The sequence below is a fragment of the Sceloporus occidentalis genome, unplaced genomic scaffold (assembly GCF_023333645.1).
Source record: "Sceloporus occidentalis isolate IW3139 unplaced genomic scaffold, rSceOcc1.0.p SCAF_3, whole genome shotgun sequence".
NCBI classification, from domain to species: Eukaryota; Metazoa; Chordata; class Lepidosauria; order Squamata; family Phrynosomatidae; genus Sceloporus; species Sceloporus occidentalis.
Genome location: NW_028316983.1, coordinates 131,704,977 through 131,726,467, shown reverse-complemented (window position 1 = coordinate 131,726,467; position 21,491 = coordinate 131,704,977). Strand labels below are relative to the sequence as shown.

Sequence of the window (21,491 nt, the reverse complement as noted above, 5' to 3'; positions counted from 1 at the left end):
TGTAACAGGCCTATGTCTCACCACCGTCATAAGCACAGTTGGTGGGAACACAAGAGAGGGCCTGCTTGGTGGCTGCCCCCTAGACTCTGGAACTCCCCAGAGAGGCTAAAATGGCCGCCTCCTAATTTTTTCTTTTCTTGTCAGGCTAAACCTTTTTATTCCGACAGGCTTTTAAAACTGAAAGTCTTTAAAGAACGGGCTGAGGTGTTGTATTATTTGAAGTGTATAATAATGGTAATAATAAGGCTGTTTTCAAGCAATAAATAAGTGAGCACAATAAATAGGTGTACAAAGGTTTGCTTTAAGCAACTCGCAGCGCAGTCTACAAAAATAGAGGGGTCTCTGGAAATCCTGTATTCTGTCAAATGTTTGATATAGAACAATATGTGGATAAATATTTCCCTTAGGCCAAAGCTACATGAATAATTTGATCTGGCTATCAGTGCAGGAGTAACTTTTTGTGAAATATGCTTACAAATAATAGGCCTTATAATTTAGCTATTAAATCACTATGTGTATGTTTTTACTAGCAGTCCATAATTTACATTTTACACTTTAATGTCCTTTGCAGTCCTTATAAAAGTTCTCATATACATTTGGAACATTATGATAAACTTCTGTTTTACTTAAAGCAGCATTTTATGCAAAGCATCCTTTAGTCACCGGACTTATCCAAATCAAAATCAGATGAACATTTGGATGAATATTGGGTTAAGTCTGACTTCTTGTGGCAAGTAAGCACATAAAGATGAATCTAGACTGAGAACTTCAGTAGCAACAATACATTTGAGTCCCTTCAGTATTAGTAGTTAGCTAGTTGCAAAGCCTCAGACCTTTGCTCTTCTCTTCACCAAAATCAAAATGCATCTTCTTCCCTCCTGAACTGAAGGTCTGAAAATCTGGTTGTGGATCAGACACGTGAATTCTCAGATTCTCAGGCAGCCATCCAGACAGTTCACCCACCATTCCCAGTGAAAGACCCACCATGTATAATAAAAGACCATTCTCTTCTAGTGAAATAGAAATATAATACCATCTTCTTCTCAGAGTTGCCTCTTTGGATCTACAAGCTGTAATTATAAAAGTCAAAGCTATTTGCTGCTGCCTCTTAGAACAAGGTACCTCCACTTTCAGAAAGTATATGACCTTCCTTGAGAAAATCTTTTTCACTGGATAGATGGTCTTAAGAATTTGACCAGAGCCCCTACATATTCAGCCTTTCCCCCTAAAATCTAGCATTGTTCTTCTGACTTGGTTATTCCCACCCATCAAATAATTTACATTGCGTCCTCCCCCCACCCTGCATATTGTGCTTTGCTAAACAATAACTTCCTGGCTGAAATTTCAGCTTGCAAATACTTGGTTATACATGTTCTGTAATATAAAAGGGGGAGACGGAAGGATGAAGGGAAGAATTTGAGGGGAGGAAGCTAAGATGAATCAGATGTTTTTCATATATAATTCACCATAAGATGAGATGTGTGTATTGTTTTCTGTCTTTTTTTAGTTTTATGAACAGACGAGTTCTCTCTACTAATCCTTATCGAGGAAATTCTGCCAATGGCTACGCATGTCCCAGTGGGATGGCACTTCATTATGACGATGTTCCTTGCATAAATGGATCAGTAAGAATTGATTTTTGTGTAGGTCAAATCATTTATGTGTGTTGAGCCCTCCAAGGCCTATGAAGCCACTTAGAAGAGTATTTCTAGGCATGATTCTAAAGTGCTGCTGACAGTGTCTTATCTGTAGATTGCTTAGATAAGGGACTTACTGTTTCAAGATTACATGCACATGTAAGACAACATAAATATATGTAGTGCAGTATTTCTTGGTTGGTTTAATCCAGAATGATAAGGCAGCTCCCTGGGGGTCAAGGATTTGAATAACCCTACATTTCTGCAAAATAAAATGGGAAGGTGATGCTTTGTCCTTTGCTCGTCCACCTTTGTGGACTGTTTCCCTGATATCCTCTTACCTATGCCAACACAAGACTAAAAAAGAATAACTCCTAATTGCTTAGTTCGGCTGCAGCAAATCAAATTTGGGTTGCAGTTCCTGAACCCATTGATTCCTTTTCATCATCATTCAAAGTAAATGGGCCAGCAGTGCTTTGTTAGAAAAAGACTTGCTCCTACTGCTATTTCATAATGCAGGGGTGGGGAACATCAGGCTCTGGGACCATATCTGTGTTGTCCCTCATCATCCCCTCCCCCAAGTCCCAATCCAGCCTATAAGGTTTCCCCAAATGGCCATACCCTCTTCCCCTGACCACATATTCTAGTAGTTTCCCAGCTTTTCTCATGTTTGAATGTATCTATTTCCCTGTATGAAAGACGAAAATGCCTTTCCTAAAATATGCTGGATTGCTTGAGCCTACCCATTTGCCATTGGCCATGCCTAACACTGGAATTTGGTGGTCCCCCTCTCCTCCATTTATCTGAAGTTTGGTTTTGGTTTTCAAGCTGAAATAAAATCCCAAAGGGATTCCCAAAATATGCCATAATACTTGAGGAAGTGATTAGATCCTGAGATAATCCTGGTTAACAACAAACCCCCATTTTCTGCTCTGTATGTCGTGAACATCTGTGGTTTAAGAAACCAGGAAATCTCTACCTCAGTTACTCATGTGAAATAAAGGGAGGAGGTAGCACTCTTACTGCTTATTCATATTCAAATAATTACTGATTCATCTAGCAGTTCCATTATGATGTGAAATGGACTATAGAAGTGCTAACTTTGGTATAGGATAGGCCAAAATTATCTGTCTTGTTTCCCTTGCAGTTTCAACTCAGTAGTCAAATTTCTTGCCTTGCCTCATTGAGATTTATAAGATGCAAGTTTAGCAAGGCAGGCAACCTGGGTGCTAAATCTTCAATTAATTTATGGACGTGTCTGTTGGTATGAGTCATCCAGAAAAGCCAGTCCTTATTTTCCCTTTCAGTAGAATCTTTTCAGACATTACTAAGACCTCCAAAATGTAATCCAAGAATTGAAATAATTTCCATCATGATAAAATAAAATCTGTAAAATAAAACAAATAATTCTCATTTAGTTTTTTAGAATGTGGGGTCACTGATGCAAACTTACAATGCATGCTGCAGTGTGTGGGGAAATCTTAATTACCCAGTTAACTTTCTAATGATATAATTATTTCACAGTGCATGGTGTATATGCTAATTTACTAAGTATGTGTATTGCAGTGGGAACCAGAAGATGGCTTTCCTACTTCTCGTAGCAGAAGCACAGGAGAAGATGGGCTTTATGATAACATGGGCCTGTATGATAATTTGCCGTCTCCGAAAATCTTTGCACGCTGTCCACCGACCGACAGAAAAACCAATAGGTTATCTACTGACAAACTGTCTTCTAACCACTATAAACACCCTATCTCATCCAATCTATCTTCTGCTCAGTCTGTCACTAATACTTCTGCTGTGGGGAGGGGATCTGTGTCACAGGTACTGTAGTGCTTAATTCTTTTAATTCAACTTTCTGTTCTTGTTTTTGAATATATCTTAATGCACTGATCATTAAATGCACTTCATGCACTGACCATTAAATGCCTTATGATTTCAGTAATGCCACATAGTACTTTTTCACTTGGGTGCTTAATTCTTACACGGGAATGCTGTATATTGGAGAATACAAGCACAGAGATAAAATTTTAGATTATAAACGTCTGTATTACTATGCAGAGTACTAGGTCAGTCTAGATTTTGAGTAAGAAATTATTTATGAGGACATGAAGTCTTGCATCCCAGGACTGTGTTAATAGCAAAAATTAACCTGCCTGTTTCAGAGTAGAGTGGACTCATATACACGTGAGCATGTACACACAAGTTTACAATTCAGAGGTACTGGAACCTCTACATTCTGCGTTGTGCAAGAGGCATCCTCTAATTCTATAAGGAAAAAGCCATTTATCATGAATATAAAAACTCCTTTGGCATCTGTACATGTGTCCCCTCCTTATTTTTTTCCAAAGTCTTGCCAGGATTTTATTTCCCTCACCCTCATGAACAGTACATTCTAGCCAAATAAAGGAGATGATAAAATTCCCACAAATAATTGAGGTAGTGTGTTCACACTGCAGACATTTTCATAACTACCTCAGCACATTACAGCCAAGTAGCAAGGTCAAAGCTCTCAATCTTCTGAAATACATTTGGAACATAGGGTGAACCGCCACTTCAACATCTGGCAGTGCTGTTCTTAAAAAACCATGCTGTGGTTGATCCATCAACTCAGATGTCCATCTGAATTTGTCCAAAGGAGTTATACTGAAGTCAGGAAGGATACCAAAAAAAAAAAAAAAAAAAAAAACTGTTGGAGAGTACAAACGGCAACCAGGTATCAATATACCAAATAATAATAATAATTTTTTTCTGCACTTAATGTGCTCAACATATTTAAGGACACATAAATTCAGTAGCCTGAAATACAATTAACTTTTTCTAATAATAAATAACAAAGACAGAACAATACAAATTAAATACAAATTGTAGTAAAGTCTATGTGTGACCCATATAGATCTCAGCAGTTGTTTTACTAAAAACACACCTACACTTAATTTTTATTTTGTAGCCCCCTTGGAAAAACCCAGTGTATAGATTGGGTAGAAATTCATTTAGGACATTAATTACCAATATCTACTTTTTGGCAATTTGAGATGTAGTCTACTTTTTGTTTTTTGTTGAGTCCAGGAAGGCTTCTGAAGTTGAAAATAAGCACTAAGATGTTGGTGGAATCACTTTTCCAGTATTTACTGTGTGGTATACACCATGATTATTTGCTTTGAAAGGATATTATATAACATATTATATTATATTATATAACAACCTGAAAAATAGGTTTAATCTGTTAAAGACAAGGTAAAGTATATGAATAGAGATCTTGCCGTCTATATTTCTTATAATGGATCACAAGTCCATTGAGGTACTGCGAAGGAGGGGAGAAAATATACTTTGCAGACCTTTTCCCCACATTTTAAATAGCTAGACCTAACTGGAGTTATTTGTTTCAGTAGAACAGAACTCCGAAGTCTTGAACACTTATCTATATTCTGTGTCTTAAGAAATGTTTGGTCTCATCCTTCTATGCTTCTTAGTAGCTGTTGTAGATGCTTTTTGCTTAACTACTGGTTAATATGCACAATTTCAATGGAACTAATTTTAAATTTGTGAGCAAAAATGACCTGCTTTCATTGAATAGCTTTAGCTCTTTATATAAGAAAAGTGTGAACCATGTCATCTAGTCACTGAATCACTAAATAAATATTTGATTTTCCTAACAGTTTAAAGGAAAGAAAGCTTCTCCAGCTACAAATGGAGTTATGGGGAAAGGAAGAACATTAAACAATCCACAGAAGAAATCAGAATTTGCTTCAAATGTGAAACGCAGCACCTCTAGTGAGTGTTCCCCCATTTATCTCCTGTCTTAGGAAATGTCTTATCATGGGAAACTAGCCTGTGAGTAGGTTTTTATGTCGTATTGCTGGAATCCAGTGTAAAATACAGTATCCTGTATATTTGAAATTTCATTCCTTGTTGAGCTATCCTGTAGGATTGGTGGTTTTTAGGTAGGCAGTCACCTATCATGAGCCTAGGCAGCAGTCCAGTTGGTATGTCCAAAAGGCTGCTTCTCAAACTATATGGGGTGGTTCTCTGTAGCTCTCAGCACATCTCTTCGATGATGGCTGCCCACAAGCTTCCCAACATGATAGACAAGCTGAAGCCAGGAACAAGGTGGCTTCCACCACAATTAAAAAATCACTTAAGACAATGTGAAATGTGAAAGCAAGCGGTAAAATATTTAAAAGTTTAACATTAGTTTTAAAGCCTCAGACCATAACAGAAAGGCAGGCAGTTTCTGAAAGCCTGGATGAAAAGAAAAACCTTTGCCTGTTGGCAGAAGACCAATAGGGAGGGGACTTGCCTAACCTCTCTTGGAAGGAGGTTCTGTAATCTGTGAACAACCACCTCAAAGACCCTCTCCCATGCCTGCACCTTGAATCTCTCAAGGTGGGTGAGACTGAGAGAAAAGCCTCTCGCTGATCACAAAGCATGGACAGACTTATATGGGGGAATGCAATCTGAGATTTTTACTTTAAATAATTATTTCATTCACACTATCTAGAGCAGGGGTAGGCAACCTGCGGCCCGCGGGCCGGATGCGGCCCGGTGAGGCCTTGGGACCGGCCCCAGCACAGTCCTGCTGCCGGGGCCTTTGGCCTCTCGTGTGAGGGAGCATGGTGGGGCAGTTGTCTATAGAAGCCTCAGAAACATGCATTTATCTTAACATTTTTTAAAAAATCAGCAATTTTTTGTGTGTGTCCTCCATTTTTTATAAAAAGTGTCCTCCATTTGAAAATTTTGTCCTACATCTGTCCAGGTTTATTTATTTAATTAATTAAAAATATTTAATTGTTTATTTTTTGGCTTCGGCCCCCCAGTTGTCTCAGGGACAGCAACCTGGCCCCTGGCTCAAAAAGGTTGTCTACCCCGATCTTAGAGGATACCATGTGATGGAGGGACAACTGTAAAAATCAATTAAACTTTTGCCTTCTTGTCTCAGTAAATACAGTTTGTCTGTCTTCATTACACCAGAGTTTTGGAAGAATTCTAGTCTTTTGTGTGCAGCTTTGTTGGTGTGGGTGCCTCTGTCTGTCTGGCTACTCCAACTGCACTCTAGCGTCTAAACATCTCGTAGGCTTGCAGATAACTCATAAGAGTCCTCCTAACAGGACTTGTATGATTTGTAAATATGCTAATAAGTTGATCTTCATGGGCAGAGGTCTTTACACACTTGGGCCAATGCTGGAGTTACTGCATATGTGGCGGCAGCATGGTGAGAAAGATATGGGAATGTTTGAATAAGGTTTAGCAATAAGCAAGCATTTGAGTGTCCTGGGGAATTGGCCACCAATATATTTGATTGTCCCTGGGATGTCCAGACATGGCCTAATTTTTCATTCTGGTCTCAAATATCCAATAACTTTTGTGTGCAGATGCAGATCAGTACAGATACGGCAAGAACCGTGTTGAAGCTGATGCAAAGAGGTTACAGACCAAAGAGGAAGAGCTGTTAAGGAAAAAAGAACTTCTGAGAAATCGCCTGGCTCAGCTTCGAAAGGAAAGAAAGGATCTTCGAGCAGCCCTTGAAGCAAATGCTGGTATGTCACACATTTGATTTGGGTTGGTGGCTTCATTATAAGAATCCAAGGGAACAGGCTTCCAGCAGCAGCTAGAGAGGGTTTTCTGTGTACTTATAGCAAGAAGGGAAGTATGACGTGAAACTGGAGCACGATTCCAACGTAAGTTATCTCCTGTGTGAATCTTGGTGAAGCCTCTGGATGGAGTTATGGGGAACTGATATAAAGAAGGAGCTTCCTCCACCTGAACGTTTGTCTTCTCCTCACATTGTCATGTTCTGCATGTCTTTGGTTTTGTCAGTGTCACCCAGTGACATGGAGCAGGTTGATAGTGATACATGGTAATATAACTAAGAATGGCTTTGGCCTCTAAGAAATGGGTATGTTACAATTCCTCTCCATCCTACTAAGACTACATTTTTATGGGCTTCAATCTGCCATGATTCTTTCTACATACCATAATGTAACTTCACCCATGGAAACTCTGTCCCCTCTTGTTAGCTAAGATAGCTAAATGGAACTGCTAAATAGCAATTTGTTTTTGCTGTATGCCTTTAAGTCATTTCTGACTTATGGTGACCCTGTGATGGGGTTTCCTTGGCAAGATTTGTTCACAGGGGATTTGCCTTTGCCTTCCTTTGAGGCTGAGAGAGCCTGGCCTAGCACTAATTTCTTTATATTTGTGGTTTTTATGTCAGAATCCAGCTATGTATGTGATCAGTTTACTTATTTTACTTACTTTATTCTGATGGCTCCATTACGAAGTTACTTACTGTGAAGTGGGCCTGCAGAATAGTTAGGAGTTCTGCCAATGGTAGCATTTCCTCCAACTTACCCATTTGTTTCTGGATTTCAGGAAGGAGACCCCTAATTATGCTTGAAGATAAATTAAAGAAGCTGGAAGAAGAGTGCAAATTGAAAGAGTCTGAACGTGTTAGCCTAGAACTGGAGTTGACAGAGGTGAAAGAGAACCTGAAGAAAGCCTTGGCTGGTGGCATCACGCTGGGCCTGGCAATTGAGCCCAAATCAGGAACCTCAACTGCACAGGTATCCCCCCTTAAAATACTGCTTCCAACCTGGAAAGACAAAGGCAGTTAGTAGGGTGTTTGAGTTCAGTTGCACCACGCTGTCCTAATGCTTAAAATCAGTTTAGTCCGAGTTTTGATATTTTTAATATTTAATCCACTCAAAGAATTGTAATGTAATTCTGATATATTGAATATACGACAGTTTGGCATCTTTATTAGGTTGGTTTAACATCATATTGAGTGGCCTAATAATTAAGTGTTGGAACAAAGTTAAGTTGAGTAACCAGAGATATGACTAGGGTTTCCTCCCTATAATGTGGAATATTACGCTGCTAATGAAAAAGTTCCATTTCATGTGTCAAGAATTATATGATAGCTGCAAGGTCTTATAATTCTGCTATTTCTTCAAGGTATACAATTGTAATAAAACAACTAATTAGAATGTGTTCTACAAAATATTTGATACTATTACATTCAGAATGTAAAATTCCAGCCAAATTGATCCCAGCTTGAGCCTATTGTGCATTGTGGTTCTACTTAACAAGCCTGCTTCAGGATGAGGAGTTAATGTATTGATTTTATGTGGATTTATGCATGACAAAGTCTTTTCTCTTGCACTCTTTATTGATAGCTGCCATGATTTCAATGTGTGTTTTGTATTGTCATTTAGTCTCCAGTTTTAAAGCATCAGACACTGGAAAATTCACCCATCTCCAGCTGTGATACAAGTGATACTGAAACCTCTGTGCCTGTGAACAGTGCTGTAGTCATGAAAAGACATTCCTCTTCAGGCAGTTCTCCATGCAGAGGGCATGTGCTTCAGAAGGCAAAGGTAAGATTCCCATCCGTATCTGTTGCTTTTCTGTCATGATTGCCTGCCACTGCTTCTTTATCTTTTTTAGAAAATAGAAATTGACATACAAATAGAAGTATCAGAGACCTCTAGTGCCTCACCGAACTACAAACCCCAGGATCCTGTGGGATGTTTCTGTGACAGTTAAAGTGAAATTATAATGCTAGTGTGTAGTGTGAAAAGGTCCCTGGAAAAATTATTTTCTGAGACTTTTTATGGCCAATTTGAGTACTCAGTAACATCATTCGCTCCACCCCACCCCACCCCCACCCCCTGGAGAGTCAGTGGTTTAAAAGTGAATCCTTTACCGCATCAAAATGTGCTGCCTCTGAAGCCTCATTTTGCAGTGGAACATTCACATACCTGGTAACCTTTTCATGTGAATGTATCAGATCATCTGCTCTTCACAGAAAAGACAAGGGGTGGTCCAGCACCACATGATGAGTATTCTGCTTCAATGGCTGGTTTTTGGAATCAAACACCCCCAGCCCCATAGGTTATATCAGTGACCCCAAAAATGTGCTCTTTAAGGGATTCTGGACTTCAGCTCCCAGAATCCCAGACTATTGGCCAACATGGCTAAGGCTTCTGGGAGCTGAAGTCCAAACTCTCTTAAGGGGCACAGTTTGGGGACCACTGGGTTATATGAATAAAAAGGAATTCCACTCACATCTTATTTGTGCCCATTCCCTTTTAAGAAGAGCAGGCAAGCTTCCCTGTTGATATGTGACATGTTCCCATCTAATCTTCATCTTCTGCCCTGACTTTGGTTGTGGCCAAACACTTACTGAAATTATATTATTGGCAAGTCTAATGCAATTATGTTGTCGAGTCAATAAGATTCACAGGCTTTAAACATTCTCTGTGGAATTGTCTTGTTTCCTTCTTGTAAGCTAACTGGTAAGAAAAAACTGCTGCATGCCTCTAGTATATTAATCTCATATTAATGCTAATTGTATGCCTTCATTCAAATGGAAACAGATTGCATGTAACTTGCAAAAATTGAAATTTATCTTTTTTTTTCCTCCTAATGGGTTGGGGTGGCTTCCTGAAAGATGTAGTGTACATATACAGTGGGCCCACCAACCCTGAATTGAAAATGCAGAAATCATCCTCATCACCATCATCATCTAGCAGGGATCTAGTGTAACCAGGCTGAGAATCGGTCCCAGTTGAGGTGGCGGCAAGGGCCGGCCACCAGGCATACATTCTTTGGGCATGCAAAGCACGCAGCTGGTGGTGGAGGTGGAGAGACACAAATGTGAGACAACAGAAAACTGTGAGTTCCTATTAATAAAATGGTGTAGGGCAGCAGTAAGTCCTGGCCGCCAAGCGTCCTTTACCTCCAGGGAGCCTGAGAGCTGCCTGCTTCTGAAGCCTTTGAAAAGAACAAGCAGAAGCATCTTTGATGTGATGGGTGTGGTACTTCTACTCATTTGTTCCAAAGGTAGAAGCAGGTAGTTGGCAGGCTCCCCAGAGGCAGGGGAGAATGAAGAATGTGTACCTGGCAATAAGTACTTGCTGCTGTTGCTGCTGCTGCAGCTACAGCTGCACTACTCCATATGGGGTTTCTTAGATGACTTGCATTCAGCTCTCTCTGTCTCTGGGAACACTGTGAGCTGCCTGCTTCGCAAATCCAAAGAATGCACACCTGGTGGGTGGATCTTGCTGGTGCCCTATACCATATTATTAATAGGACTTTTTCATCCACATATTTGGCTATCTGTGTGGGGTTCTGGAACCAAACCCCTGTGGATACTGAGGGCCTATTGTACGTGAAAGACATTCTAATATACTTAAATCTATTGTGACAAATCTTGTTTATAATTCTTTCTTCCTTTGTTCTAGGAATGGGAGATGAAAAATGGAACATAGAAAGATAATGCAGTCACTTAGCACCCTGCTTTAAAGCTCTGTTTGGTATTGCTCAAGATGGACTGAGGAAGAGTTTCTGCACAGTGGTATAAAGAGTTGGTCAATCCTGTTCAGTTAATGGTCAATAAGTCTAATATAGCCAAGAGAAAGGTCATCTTGAATGTGTTATTTTTATTACAGAGACATTTCATCTGGAATACTAGAAGAATAAAAGGAACAATTGAAATGATTTCTTAGCTGGATCAGATATATCTAGCACTAGCAACTGTGTTAGGTGGAAATGGAGATTGGCATGTTTCAATACCCATTTGAAATAGTTTTAGATAGCTTTAATCATTTGGTATGAAAGCAGATGTTGACTCCCTACCGAGTTACTGGAGAAATGTGGGGACTGAACATTTTGTGGCATTCTGTCCAACCTTATGAGTTCTACAAAGGTGAAGAATGGAAAGCTGTGGCCATTGCTGAGGTTGTGCACCTTCTGTTTTCCACAGTGATCAGCAACTAGAGGAGGCTGAAATGCAATTGGGAAGCAGCCTTGGTACTACCAGAAGAGGCCCTTCCAATTGCAAGTATAAAGGACTGCCATCGTATTTAACTCTTCTTTTTAAAGATATTTATTTATTATTTTCTCATGTTTTAAATTGTTTTCTGAAAGTTCAGTAGCAACAGATGCCACTTCACAAATACACACAAAAACAAGCAATTGTGACTTTCCCCTTAAAAGCCCCTTCTATGACAACTGCCATTTTGAGAGGGCTTTGTGGAAAGGAAGTAGAAAATGGCTAATAGAATAAATAATGCATTGTTGCATTTCAAAACATTCCAAGAAAAAGGTATCAGAATTGATCTAAAATATTTTACTACATTTCTCAGAGAATGACTTTTTCTCACTGCTAAGAGGCAAAGTTTTTTCAACCAGCAAGGAATATCTAAAACAAATTGAAATATTTGAAGTGATCTCTGCTAGATATGTGTTTCTGTGTATTTATGTTTATTTTTCTATTTTTTTAAAAAAATAAAAGTTTCTTTTCCTGCTGTAACACAGTGCCCCAGAGTCCCCAGTTGAAATTCTCTAGGGTACTCACTGGGTGGACACAGGTAAGGTACAGTCTCTTAGCTCCAACATCCAATCTGCAGTATGGGAACAAGGAAAAGAATGCTGGCCTGTTTTTGTTGTAAGGTTTACTGAGATAATGTATATGAAGTGCTTTGACTGCTTGAAACAGGTTGTATAAGTTTTCACTCTTATTCTGCACCTCCCCAAAAAACATGAAAGTAATTAAAACACTTCCTCTCCTTGTCTTTCAACACCTACGTTCTCCCTCCCGTCCCAAATTTTGTATGTGCTCTGATGAAACTACAGAGCTCCTGTGTGCATGGACTACTCCAGTATCATTTAATTTTCTAGCATGTGATGCAAGACAGAGACATCCTCCATTGGACAGTAGGTTGATTCTGGTGAAAGGGCCTTCCTTGGTCTTTCCAATTTCTTTTATCCTGATTGGAGATAGAAGGAGCCAGGATAGGGAAGATGCATTTGCGGGGACATTATCCCTGTATTCTTCCTTTTGTCTTAGTCACAGGGACCAAGAAACCTCTTTGAGACATGGCTGTTGGCAGAAGAAGGGGCCTTACCATCCCTCTGGGAATGGGTTGAACTTAGGCTGGGGTACGAGACCACTGGAGGATCTCTCCTCTGAGTGCTGCTCAATGCAGTGGAAGCTCCTTTGTCCTTCAGTCTTCCACTTTGGGGATGCTGAGACAAAAGACAAGCCTGGATGAGTTCTCTCCAATGGCAAGGTATTCGGCTTGCATCCAAGCTTGTGCCCCACCACTATTGTAATTTTTTTTTTTCTGTGCCCCTCTAGGTCATGTCCAAAAGCAACACTTAGAAGAGTGAACTAGCAAAGTCCAAAAAAAGTTGTAACATTTATTTATCTATTTTTAAAGCAGATAATACCTCTGCAAATTGGGAGTGGGCAACACTACTGCTCAGAGGTGGTACAATGTTTTGGACATCAGCCCTTTTCTCACCCTCCCATCCCAGCAGAAAGAGCAGTAAGCTATGTCAGGGTCTTTCCAGAAAGGGTTTCTTGGCCCTACAGTAGAGATAATGCTAAACAACACTGAAGGCATAAAGTTGGCTCTAGAACATCTTATTTCTATGTTCTATGAACCCAACAAAGTGCACAATAAAGTAGACGTGCAGGCTGTCAGTAAGCAGGTAGAGCTGCCATGTCAAGATGGAACTAGGAAGTTGATAGTGGAGAGTTTGAAGCACAAACAAAGGAAAAGAGTTAGTTATTCTTTTCTGGGTGAGTGCTTTGTTATATCCCTAGCTATATTGGTTTATTCTATGGAGAGAGAGAATGGATAAGGAAACCTCAGCACCCCAGTAAGTTGTTTTTCTGTTTCTCTTTTAAGCTGACCATCTGTTCTGTTATGGGTCCCTTTCACACTGCAGAATTATAGTACTACAATTCCACTTTAACTGCCATGGCAACAACCTATGGAATCTTGGAACTGGCAGTATAGAGAGGAACAATAAATTCTCAGCTATAACTCTCCTTTAGTGCCTCTGACCCCAAACTACAAACCCCTGCGCTTTATAGAGTTAAAGTGGGATCATAGTGCTATAATTGTGCAGTGTGAAAAGGTCTTGTTTCCTGAATATGTCAGTCTGTCAGGAGTTAGCCTTGTGCACACCAGGCCACATTGCTTCTTTATAAAGAACAGTCTGGTTTTGTTTCATCAAGCTTGGGATTCCTATATTGGCCAGAAAGATTACCTGCATCTTAGACTAGAAGCAGCTACTAACCAGCTTTCTAACTTCCCTACTTAACCTTTGTCTTCTTTTCATGTTAAAAAGTGATTAGGGTTATTTTGGCCATGCAGAGGACATGCTCTCTGTTTGCACATGGAATAGCCTCTACTTGTATAATGAATGGAGCAGCCCATGACGACGTATGGCAGTGGAGAAACAAAATATACAAACTACATGCAGCATAGTGGATGTATGCGGAACAGGTGGACATCCTGCATTCCACAGATCCTCCCCAAAATTGTCCCTCCAAATTTTGGCAGCAAACCACCAAAACCAACAAACTTAAAGCCAGCATTTACCACTTGTTTTAAAGGCCTTTATGCAGTTTATTGCTGCAATTTGGCAATATTTGTTTGTTGTCTCATTTTGGCAGTATGGGGGAGCACCACCCAGGATGGGGGTATTGGCTCCCTGATCAACCAGAATTGCCCAACACTGCTGCAGATGTGGGGTTAGTTTTGCCAAAGTCCTCTGGGTCTGCGCAGTGGTATCATGCCGCTGCCAGCCTCTTTCTTGTTTGTCATTTATTCTCCAGAGATTGTCTGGATATTATGGAAATTTGGCAAGGGTGATGACCTAAAGCATGCTGACATATCATCATTATCCTATGAACTGACACTGCAAGAAAGTTTATGCAAAATGTATTTTGTTTAGCCAAATTATTTTAAACTAATTTATTTGTATATTTCATTTAAGTTATGGATGTATGGATGTATTTATGATGTATTCTAGACAACTGATCAATATGTTTAATGAGGACATGATTTCTGTTAAATGGTTCGCTCATTTTATGACACAAAGTAGACTAATTAGAATTACTTTACCAGATATGTGCAATTTTATTTTTCCATTGTGAAAATTGTTTTGAGCAGAGGGTACACTTTAAAATTTTAGCTGCTGAATCTTCATCTCTTTTAATAGGGTGGCAGATTCCAACAACTCAAGCCTTTTCCAGATGTGCATAGATTGAATAGTGAGCCTGCTTTGCATCTGCAGTTGCTTCTTTTAGGATGGGTGTAAAATTTGGATTGTAAAGATACCAAAAAAGCACAGGAGCATCTGATTTTTTCATCTTCTAGGAAAAGAAGCGGCAGAATGCTGATTAGCTGGCCTTGTGACAGTCGTGAAGCTACTGCCTTATCTGGCGATGTAAAGCACTGATTGCCTGTTTATTGTGGCATTCACAAGGCTGCGGCTTCACTCTGTACCCCCAATTTCATTAAAATGTGCACAAATGTATTCAGTTCAACCTTGGGAAAAATGTGGGTATGCATGTGGATGTACAGACAGGTTTTTAAAAATGCAGGAACCTGTCCAAAGCATGCTACAGCAGAACCATGTGTTGGTAGGGGAAGAGGAAGATGCAGCTGGCTAAAAATGGATATATTCCCAATATCTGCCTGAGGCCTTACAGAGAAATGAGTCTGTATAAAACTTGAGTTGGAGAAATACCTGCCTTCATACTTTTTTGTGTGCTCCTTTTTTATAGAGCTGGGCACTTTTATGGCCCTCTGACCTTGCACCAATCATTTTTGCTGCAATTTATCTCCATGGCAGTTTGTACTCTTGAAAAACAAGCAAGGCATTTGAAGAGGCTTACTATAATTCACACACACCTCCCCGTCCCCATGGAGTCTTTATAATGTTACTGCTGTTACTTGGCTTTTTGAAGCCATTTCATCCCTACACAAAAACTATTCCCCTTTTTATTTACTATGCTAGCAGTTCCTCTTTTCCCAGGGTCATCCAGCCCTGACAAGGGAAGGCCCAGTTCTGAGCAGCCCATGTTTCCAATGCCTGGTTCCCTTCATGGCTGTTGCCTGGTAGCCTTTTCCCTCTTGCCACAAGTACCCTCTACATCAGCCTAGGACACCAAGGAGAATTCTGGCCAAGATGGTATGTGATCGAGAAAGCGGGAGGGTCAGGACAGGGGAGGAGAGTGCCCAGAAAGAAGTTAGGCCACATTAAATGCTGTGAGGCATACCCCAACAGGCACAAAGGTTAGCACAACTTTGTATGATTTGCATCACCCTAGAAGGCTTGTTTACATGCCTCATTGTGAATGACTTTATTGACTTCAGCCTGAGAGAGAAAGTTTGCATGTTCACAGACTCCTGCTCTGCAGAGACTTTTGAAAAACCCACAGAGCTGTAGAGTCCTGTGGCACCTTTTAAAGGTTAACAAATCATTGTACCAGCTTTTGTGAACTGTATAGCCCATGGGATCAGAGAGGTGGAGTATTATCTAGAATTTGAGGTCTGTATTCTAGACAATGTTGGAATTGTAGGCAGGTAAAGACCATATTATCCCAGTGTTTGCCTAAGACATTTTCCTGCCTGTAGTAGCCCAAATGCTTCCCCCCTCACTCAAAGGTTTTGTTGCATCATTCAGATAGCAGTGGCCTTCATTTATCCCCCATTCATGATGCTGACTGAAGCAGATGGCTTTTTGTTGCCATTGTTCTTGATTTTTATTCCAAATTGGAAATTACATTATCCTTCTCAAAGGAAAAGCTGGGCGAAAGAAAGTAATCTCCCCTCCTGAGGTTTTGTTTGGGCAAGAATCAGGACCAGTGTTCCCTCCCTTCCTTGGCAGTAGACGTGTATGATGGAATTGGGGAGGGTTGAGGATCTGCTGAGCAAACTGCATCTGTAGCCTCCTCCCTTGTCAAACATACATTTCAAAGGTATTGAGCAAGCAAGAGGGTCTTTATAAAATGAGCTATTCCACTGTCTTGATAACAGGTCTCCCAAGTACTTTTAAAAGGGTTTTATATGCATTGCATTTTTACGTATGTGAAAGAAATCTTTACCAATCCAGATTTCCTGAACAAACTATAAATCAGAAATTATTTTTATTGTTGTTATGGAAGCTGTATTTGGCATCATGGGGTTGGGTTTTTAGGTTTACTTTTCAAGTATCAGATTAGTATTTGAGGGAAAACTTTTTCAATAAACACTTCAGTGTTTTTGTAATTTTTGTATCTGTCTTCCATTATTACTGTAACTGATCTGACACTCTTGTATTAATGACTGTAATTATTTCTCATCCTGTGTTTTCAAAGATAAGATTGTATTTGAAGCTCTCAATGGGAAAAAAACATGCTGAAAGAAAAGCGAGAATTCTTTTTATTTGTGAGCTATCATGTTGTTTTATTTTACATTCATTTTGTCTGTATTTCTCAGTGTATGGCGACTGTTAGAAACTAAATGCTAGATGGAGCTTGGCCAGCGAGGCATTCTTTATCTACTGAGAAAATACATCTGTAATTTTTCTTAAAGAAAAAAGCCCAAATGGAGAAAGAAGGCCACAAAAAACCTAGGCCTTGTTAGCTACAATTTATTTTTTACCTTTCTGACCCAGAAGGTAGGATGACAGGCACCTAATTGGTGTAACATTCACATTATTAATAAAAGATAACCTGTGAAAACTCCACTTTTGTTTCTTGTTCTGATATGCTGCTTGACAGTATCTTAGTGTCATCTTGACAAGCCAATTAGTCTTTTATGTATTTGGACCACACTGGTAATTTTCAAGAAGCTAGTTGTGAGTTAGATTCAAGAGCAAGAGAGTCATACTCACCTTTTAGATCATAATCAGAAATGCTTCTGATCTGCATCCATCCTTCCACATCAATTTGGTTTGTGTTTTGCAAACCAGAAAGCAGAGTTTTGTTGGGAGCACACTTCTAATTTGTTCACTTCTGGTGCCTAAATGAGTTATAAGTGCACCTTATCTGTGTCTTCAGTTAGTTCAGAGGTGGGAAAGCTTTGGCCCTCCACATGTATTGTATTTCAATTCGCAGAAGCCCCAGCCAACCTGGGATTTTGGAAATCATTGTTCAAAATATCTAGAGGACTAAAGCTTCCCTACTCTTGTAGAGTGGTATTACCTCTACTTTTCCAACTTATGTTAGACTGCCAAAAGGAATAATTATTGGAGTTACATACATTTTGAATTCATTATGTTTGCATTTACATAGATATCTTCTGATGGAAAGGTGCACCAGTAGGAAATTTAAACCTGAAGTATCACTTAATATATTTTTTCCAAAACAGCAAGTTGTACTCCATCCTAGCTTTGTTATTGAATGGAAGTTGGTGTTGAACTGGAAGTGAGGTGGAAGTGCTGTGAAAGAAAGACAAAATCGATAAACTGAGTGGCAAACCATTTTTAATGAGGGAACTTTTGTGATACATTTTCTTGGAACAAATTCATTCCTTTGGATACAGTAGTCGACTTCCTACATATCTGAACAGAATAGTCACAGGCTGCGTTGTGCAGCTTATAAATATTTTATTATCAAATCTGTAGCACATCCTAATTTAGAGTCTTGGCTATGTAGGTTGAATTACTGATTGTGCAATTGACCCATAGTGAAGTGTTAACATAAAGCATCTTCAAACATATTTGTTGCTGCTTCTCAAAACCAGATCATATTGCTACAAAAGCTGCCATTTTGTCAGTCTCATATATACAAAAATATACAGGCTCCTCCATCCTGCCCACCCTCAAACCCATTTCGATAGTTATGAACCCCTTTTGTTTTGCATTGTATACAAAGAGACTTGGATAACATTATCTAAAATAGTAATAGGAAAGTGTGACCGATATTCTCACATTAAAACTAAGTGATACAAAAGATGGGACAACTTGTGATGGTTATTTATGTGTTAAAGCAAGTTCAACGTGTTCTTCACAAACTGAGTACAGAGCAGTGCTAAGCGCGTACTCGTGCTCCCATGAGTGTAGGACATTTGGAAGGTAATCTTAACACCTTCAGAGTCTATAGATCTAACCATTTCCATTGACTGAAATGTGCATGCAGGAACCAAAAGCCTTTAACTGTACATTAATTAACTGTATTTCATAACATTTTCTAGAATCTAGAAAGATTCATTCATCTCACTGGGTTCAGGATCTGTCTTCCTTGAGTGGAACATTTCTGCTTAGGTGCTGCCACCTAATTTGGGGGGAATTCCTCTCTTCAGACCACAGCTCAACCCTTCAGGCTCCTTCAACCTTTGTTATAGCATTTCAGGTAGAGGGATTATTGTGCGGAGGAGCAGAAAGGACATTTTGCTTCCATCAGCCCATTTGCACATATCCAGATCTGGATCCAAGTCAGTGATCACAAAGGTTTACTTCACATCGGAATGGACCCAGTGTCATGGCTGTTGCAACAAAAATGGATATCAACAATAGGTAAACTCTGATCCCCATTGCTGTCTTTCAGGGGGAAGAGGGAATGGTGAGGGCCATAGCTCTCAGGCTGTAGACTGTCAAAAATTACAAATGTGTGCTATCCTCATTTACAGACTCCCATTAGCAAGCCCCACTGCACATGTGGAATACTTAAAACATCAGTTGGTCCTACAAAAGGGCAGACATACATTAAAGGGCATCATCCATATTAGCACATAATGTAAAACTGCAGAAACCTAAGTTGTGTTTTTAGGATTAAAAGCAAGAAGCTGATTGTAAGTAAAGACTCTGATTTTAAAACATCTGTCAGTTTTTATGTTGACTTTGAATTAGGAAGTGATCTGATCAGGTATAAATATAAGATTCCCAAGAGCTGAGAATCTCAAGGCTGGGCTAAGAACTTAAGAGCAGAACTTGTCAATTGTTATGACCACCCTGCAAAGTCTTGGCAAATAAGGAGGAAACAAACCATCACTAATCTCTGGGAAGATCAAGTATGGACTTCTCACCTAGCAGCCATCACTCTTTTCTCCAGGACTGAAGAGTGGAGGGAGGTTTCAGCAAAAAGAATAGGAGCACCTAAGTTCCAAACATGTTGAAGGCCCAGGAAGGAAAGGCCAAGGGGAAAGCCTTTGGAAGCTCAATGCTATTAGCTGTGTATTGTTAATTCTGTAGTGTTCAGATCCTGATGCAGTCATGTAGGGATAGCAAACATAGACCAAGGCACCTGGTATTTGGAAAACATTGAGGCAGGAATGTGTTGCATAAAGGCCAAAACTGTTACTGGACAGTAGACATAATGTCATATGGAACTTACAATTTAGGTAACATCCTCTCACACCCCCACAACTAGATACACCTTATGTGACACCTGGGTTCAGTCTTACCCACCTGTGTAGTAGGCAAACAGCATGCAGCACTGAGACTTCTAAAAGTGAATGAATAGTGCCAGATCCATTCCCCGCTTCTCCCCCACCCCAGCCACTCTTGTAAGGATGGCCTTGGCACACAATCTGGAACTACAGGATTAAGCAATCATTCTTTAAAATGAAAGAGCAATGAGTAGAGAAGAAAAAGTTTTCTTCCAGAAAGGGTCGGATTTTAAGTGGTAATGGGGAGGAACTAATGTGCTACTTGAGGTTTTTACTTCCAATAAAGGTAAATTATTTAAAAAGGTGGGGGAGCTACATTTGGAATGTTTTATCAAAGCAGCACCTAACATTTTCCTAAAGCAAAAGCATGGAGGTTTCTCTTAACAGATTTAGTATTCTCTGTTTAACAAAGGAGGTTGTGGCCTCAACGAGGGACGGAGACATTTTGGATCTCAGAGGAAGTGCCTTGTATTACTAATGGAATTCAAAATTTATCTCCTAGACTTTGAAATGCTTTGTTCCCATGGCCATATGGCCAGGAGGAGAAGGGGCCTGCCTACATAGATATCCCTCCACAGAATAATACAACAGCATCATAACAAAATTCAGGCTGGTGAATAACACTGTCATCCCCCCCAACACACACACGCACTTGAATGATTTTTAAGACCTTTCCCCGATGAAGAAGCCAGTGGACTTTGAAAGTTTGCAACATGTATTTTGAGCATTTTGGTTGCTCCAATAAGGTATCACTGTTTTGTGAATTTTGGCTGTTATTGTACTTTGCTATATGGCTAGCATGGCCACCCCTAAATATGGACCAGGGGCTGAAAGAAGCTTGGTGGTGGTAGTTACCTAAAGGTTAATAGAATCTTTATAATGAACACAGAGCCCTGACAGCACAGTGATTAAATGCCTGTAATACAAGTCACAAGATTGTGAGTCCAATCCCAGGCAGGGCTCCAGAGTCCACTCAGCCTGGCATCCTTCTGCGGTCACTTAAATATCCAGCTTGTTGGGGGCAATTATCTTACACACTGTAAACTGCTTAGGGAGTGCTTAGTTCACTGATAAGCAGTACATAAATGTACTTGCTATTGCTTCTGCAGCCTTTCATTTAAGAGAACCACTGACCATGGTTCACAGGGCCATAGTTCAGCAATACTGTTGGGCCAGTGTTTGCCTGGGTTATTCCTGGTCAGATCACTATGCCAACCTGGTCAGTGATATGGTGCCAACAGTGTTAAAAATGGCCCTCGTATGTAAATAAAGATTATATGTGGGATCCAGTGCAGACTGTGGCCCCTATTTTTAGCTGCTCTTTGTTTTCATTGGCCATAAACCACCTTGGGTTCTGTGCTGGGAGAAAAGTGGGATATAAATTAGATAAATGCATCATTAAGTAATATTCAGGAGAATTATTCTCATGCAAGTTTGAATTGCAAGAGGCAGAGTAAAGGTGAATCAATAAGTTATGAGTAAAGGTGAATCAATAAGCCATGAGTTGGAGGGCAATGTTTTACAACATGCAGCTTGCCCTACGTATGTTTGCTCTCCACATGATTTAGCCATCTTCCTCGCCGCACACGGGAATTTAGAATGCTTGCATGGGCCATGTGTTCACAATGAATGTCTGTGCTCCTAGGCAATCTGTTAACATACTGGACACTTTCCTGTA

General features: G+C 39.9%; 1 protein-coding gene across 2 annotated transcripts in view; it reads left to right on the top strand.

Annotated features, from left to right (window-relative positions):
• The window catches only part of AFAP1 (actin filament associated protein 1), a 91,002-nt gene extending 73,831 nt beyond the window's left edge, over window positions 1-17,171 (top strand). The window contains exons 12-18 of one of the 2 annotated variants that reach the window (XM_089516333.1): window positions 1,508-1,625; window positions 3,204-3,461; window positions 5,297-5,411; window positions 7,010-7,174; window positions 8,010-8,200; window positions 8,852-9,013; window positions 10,883-17,171. In XM_089516333.1, coding sequence (XP_089372459.1) covers window positions 1,508-1,625; window positions 3,204-3,461; window positions 5,297-5,411; window positions 7,010-7,174; window positions 8,010-8,200; window positions 8,852-9,013; window positions 10,883-10,909 — 1,036 coding nt within the window. In that variant the 3' untranslated portion in view covers window positions 10,910-17,171. Of the gene's footprint in view, window positions 1-1,507; window positions 1,644-3,203; window positions 3,462-5,296; window positions 5,412-7,009; window positions 7,175-8,009; window positions 8,201-8,851; window positions 9,014-10,882 lie in introns of both variants that reach the window. The other variant, XM_089516332.1, reaches the window with a different exon arrangement.
• The last annotated feature ends 4,320 nt before the right edge of the window (window positions 17,172-21,491 follow it).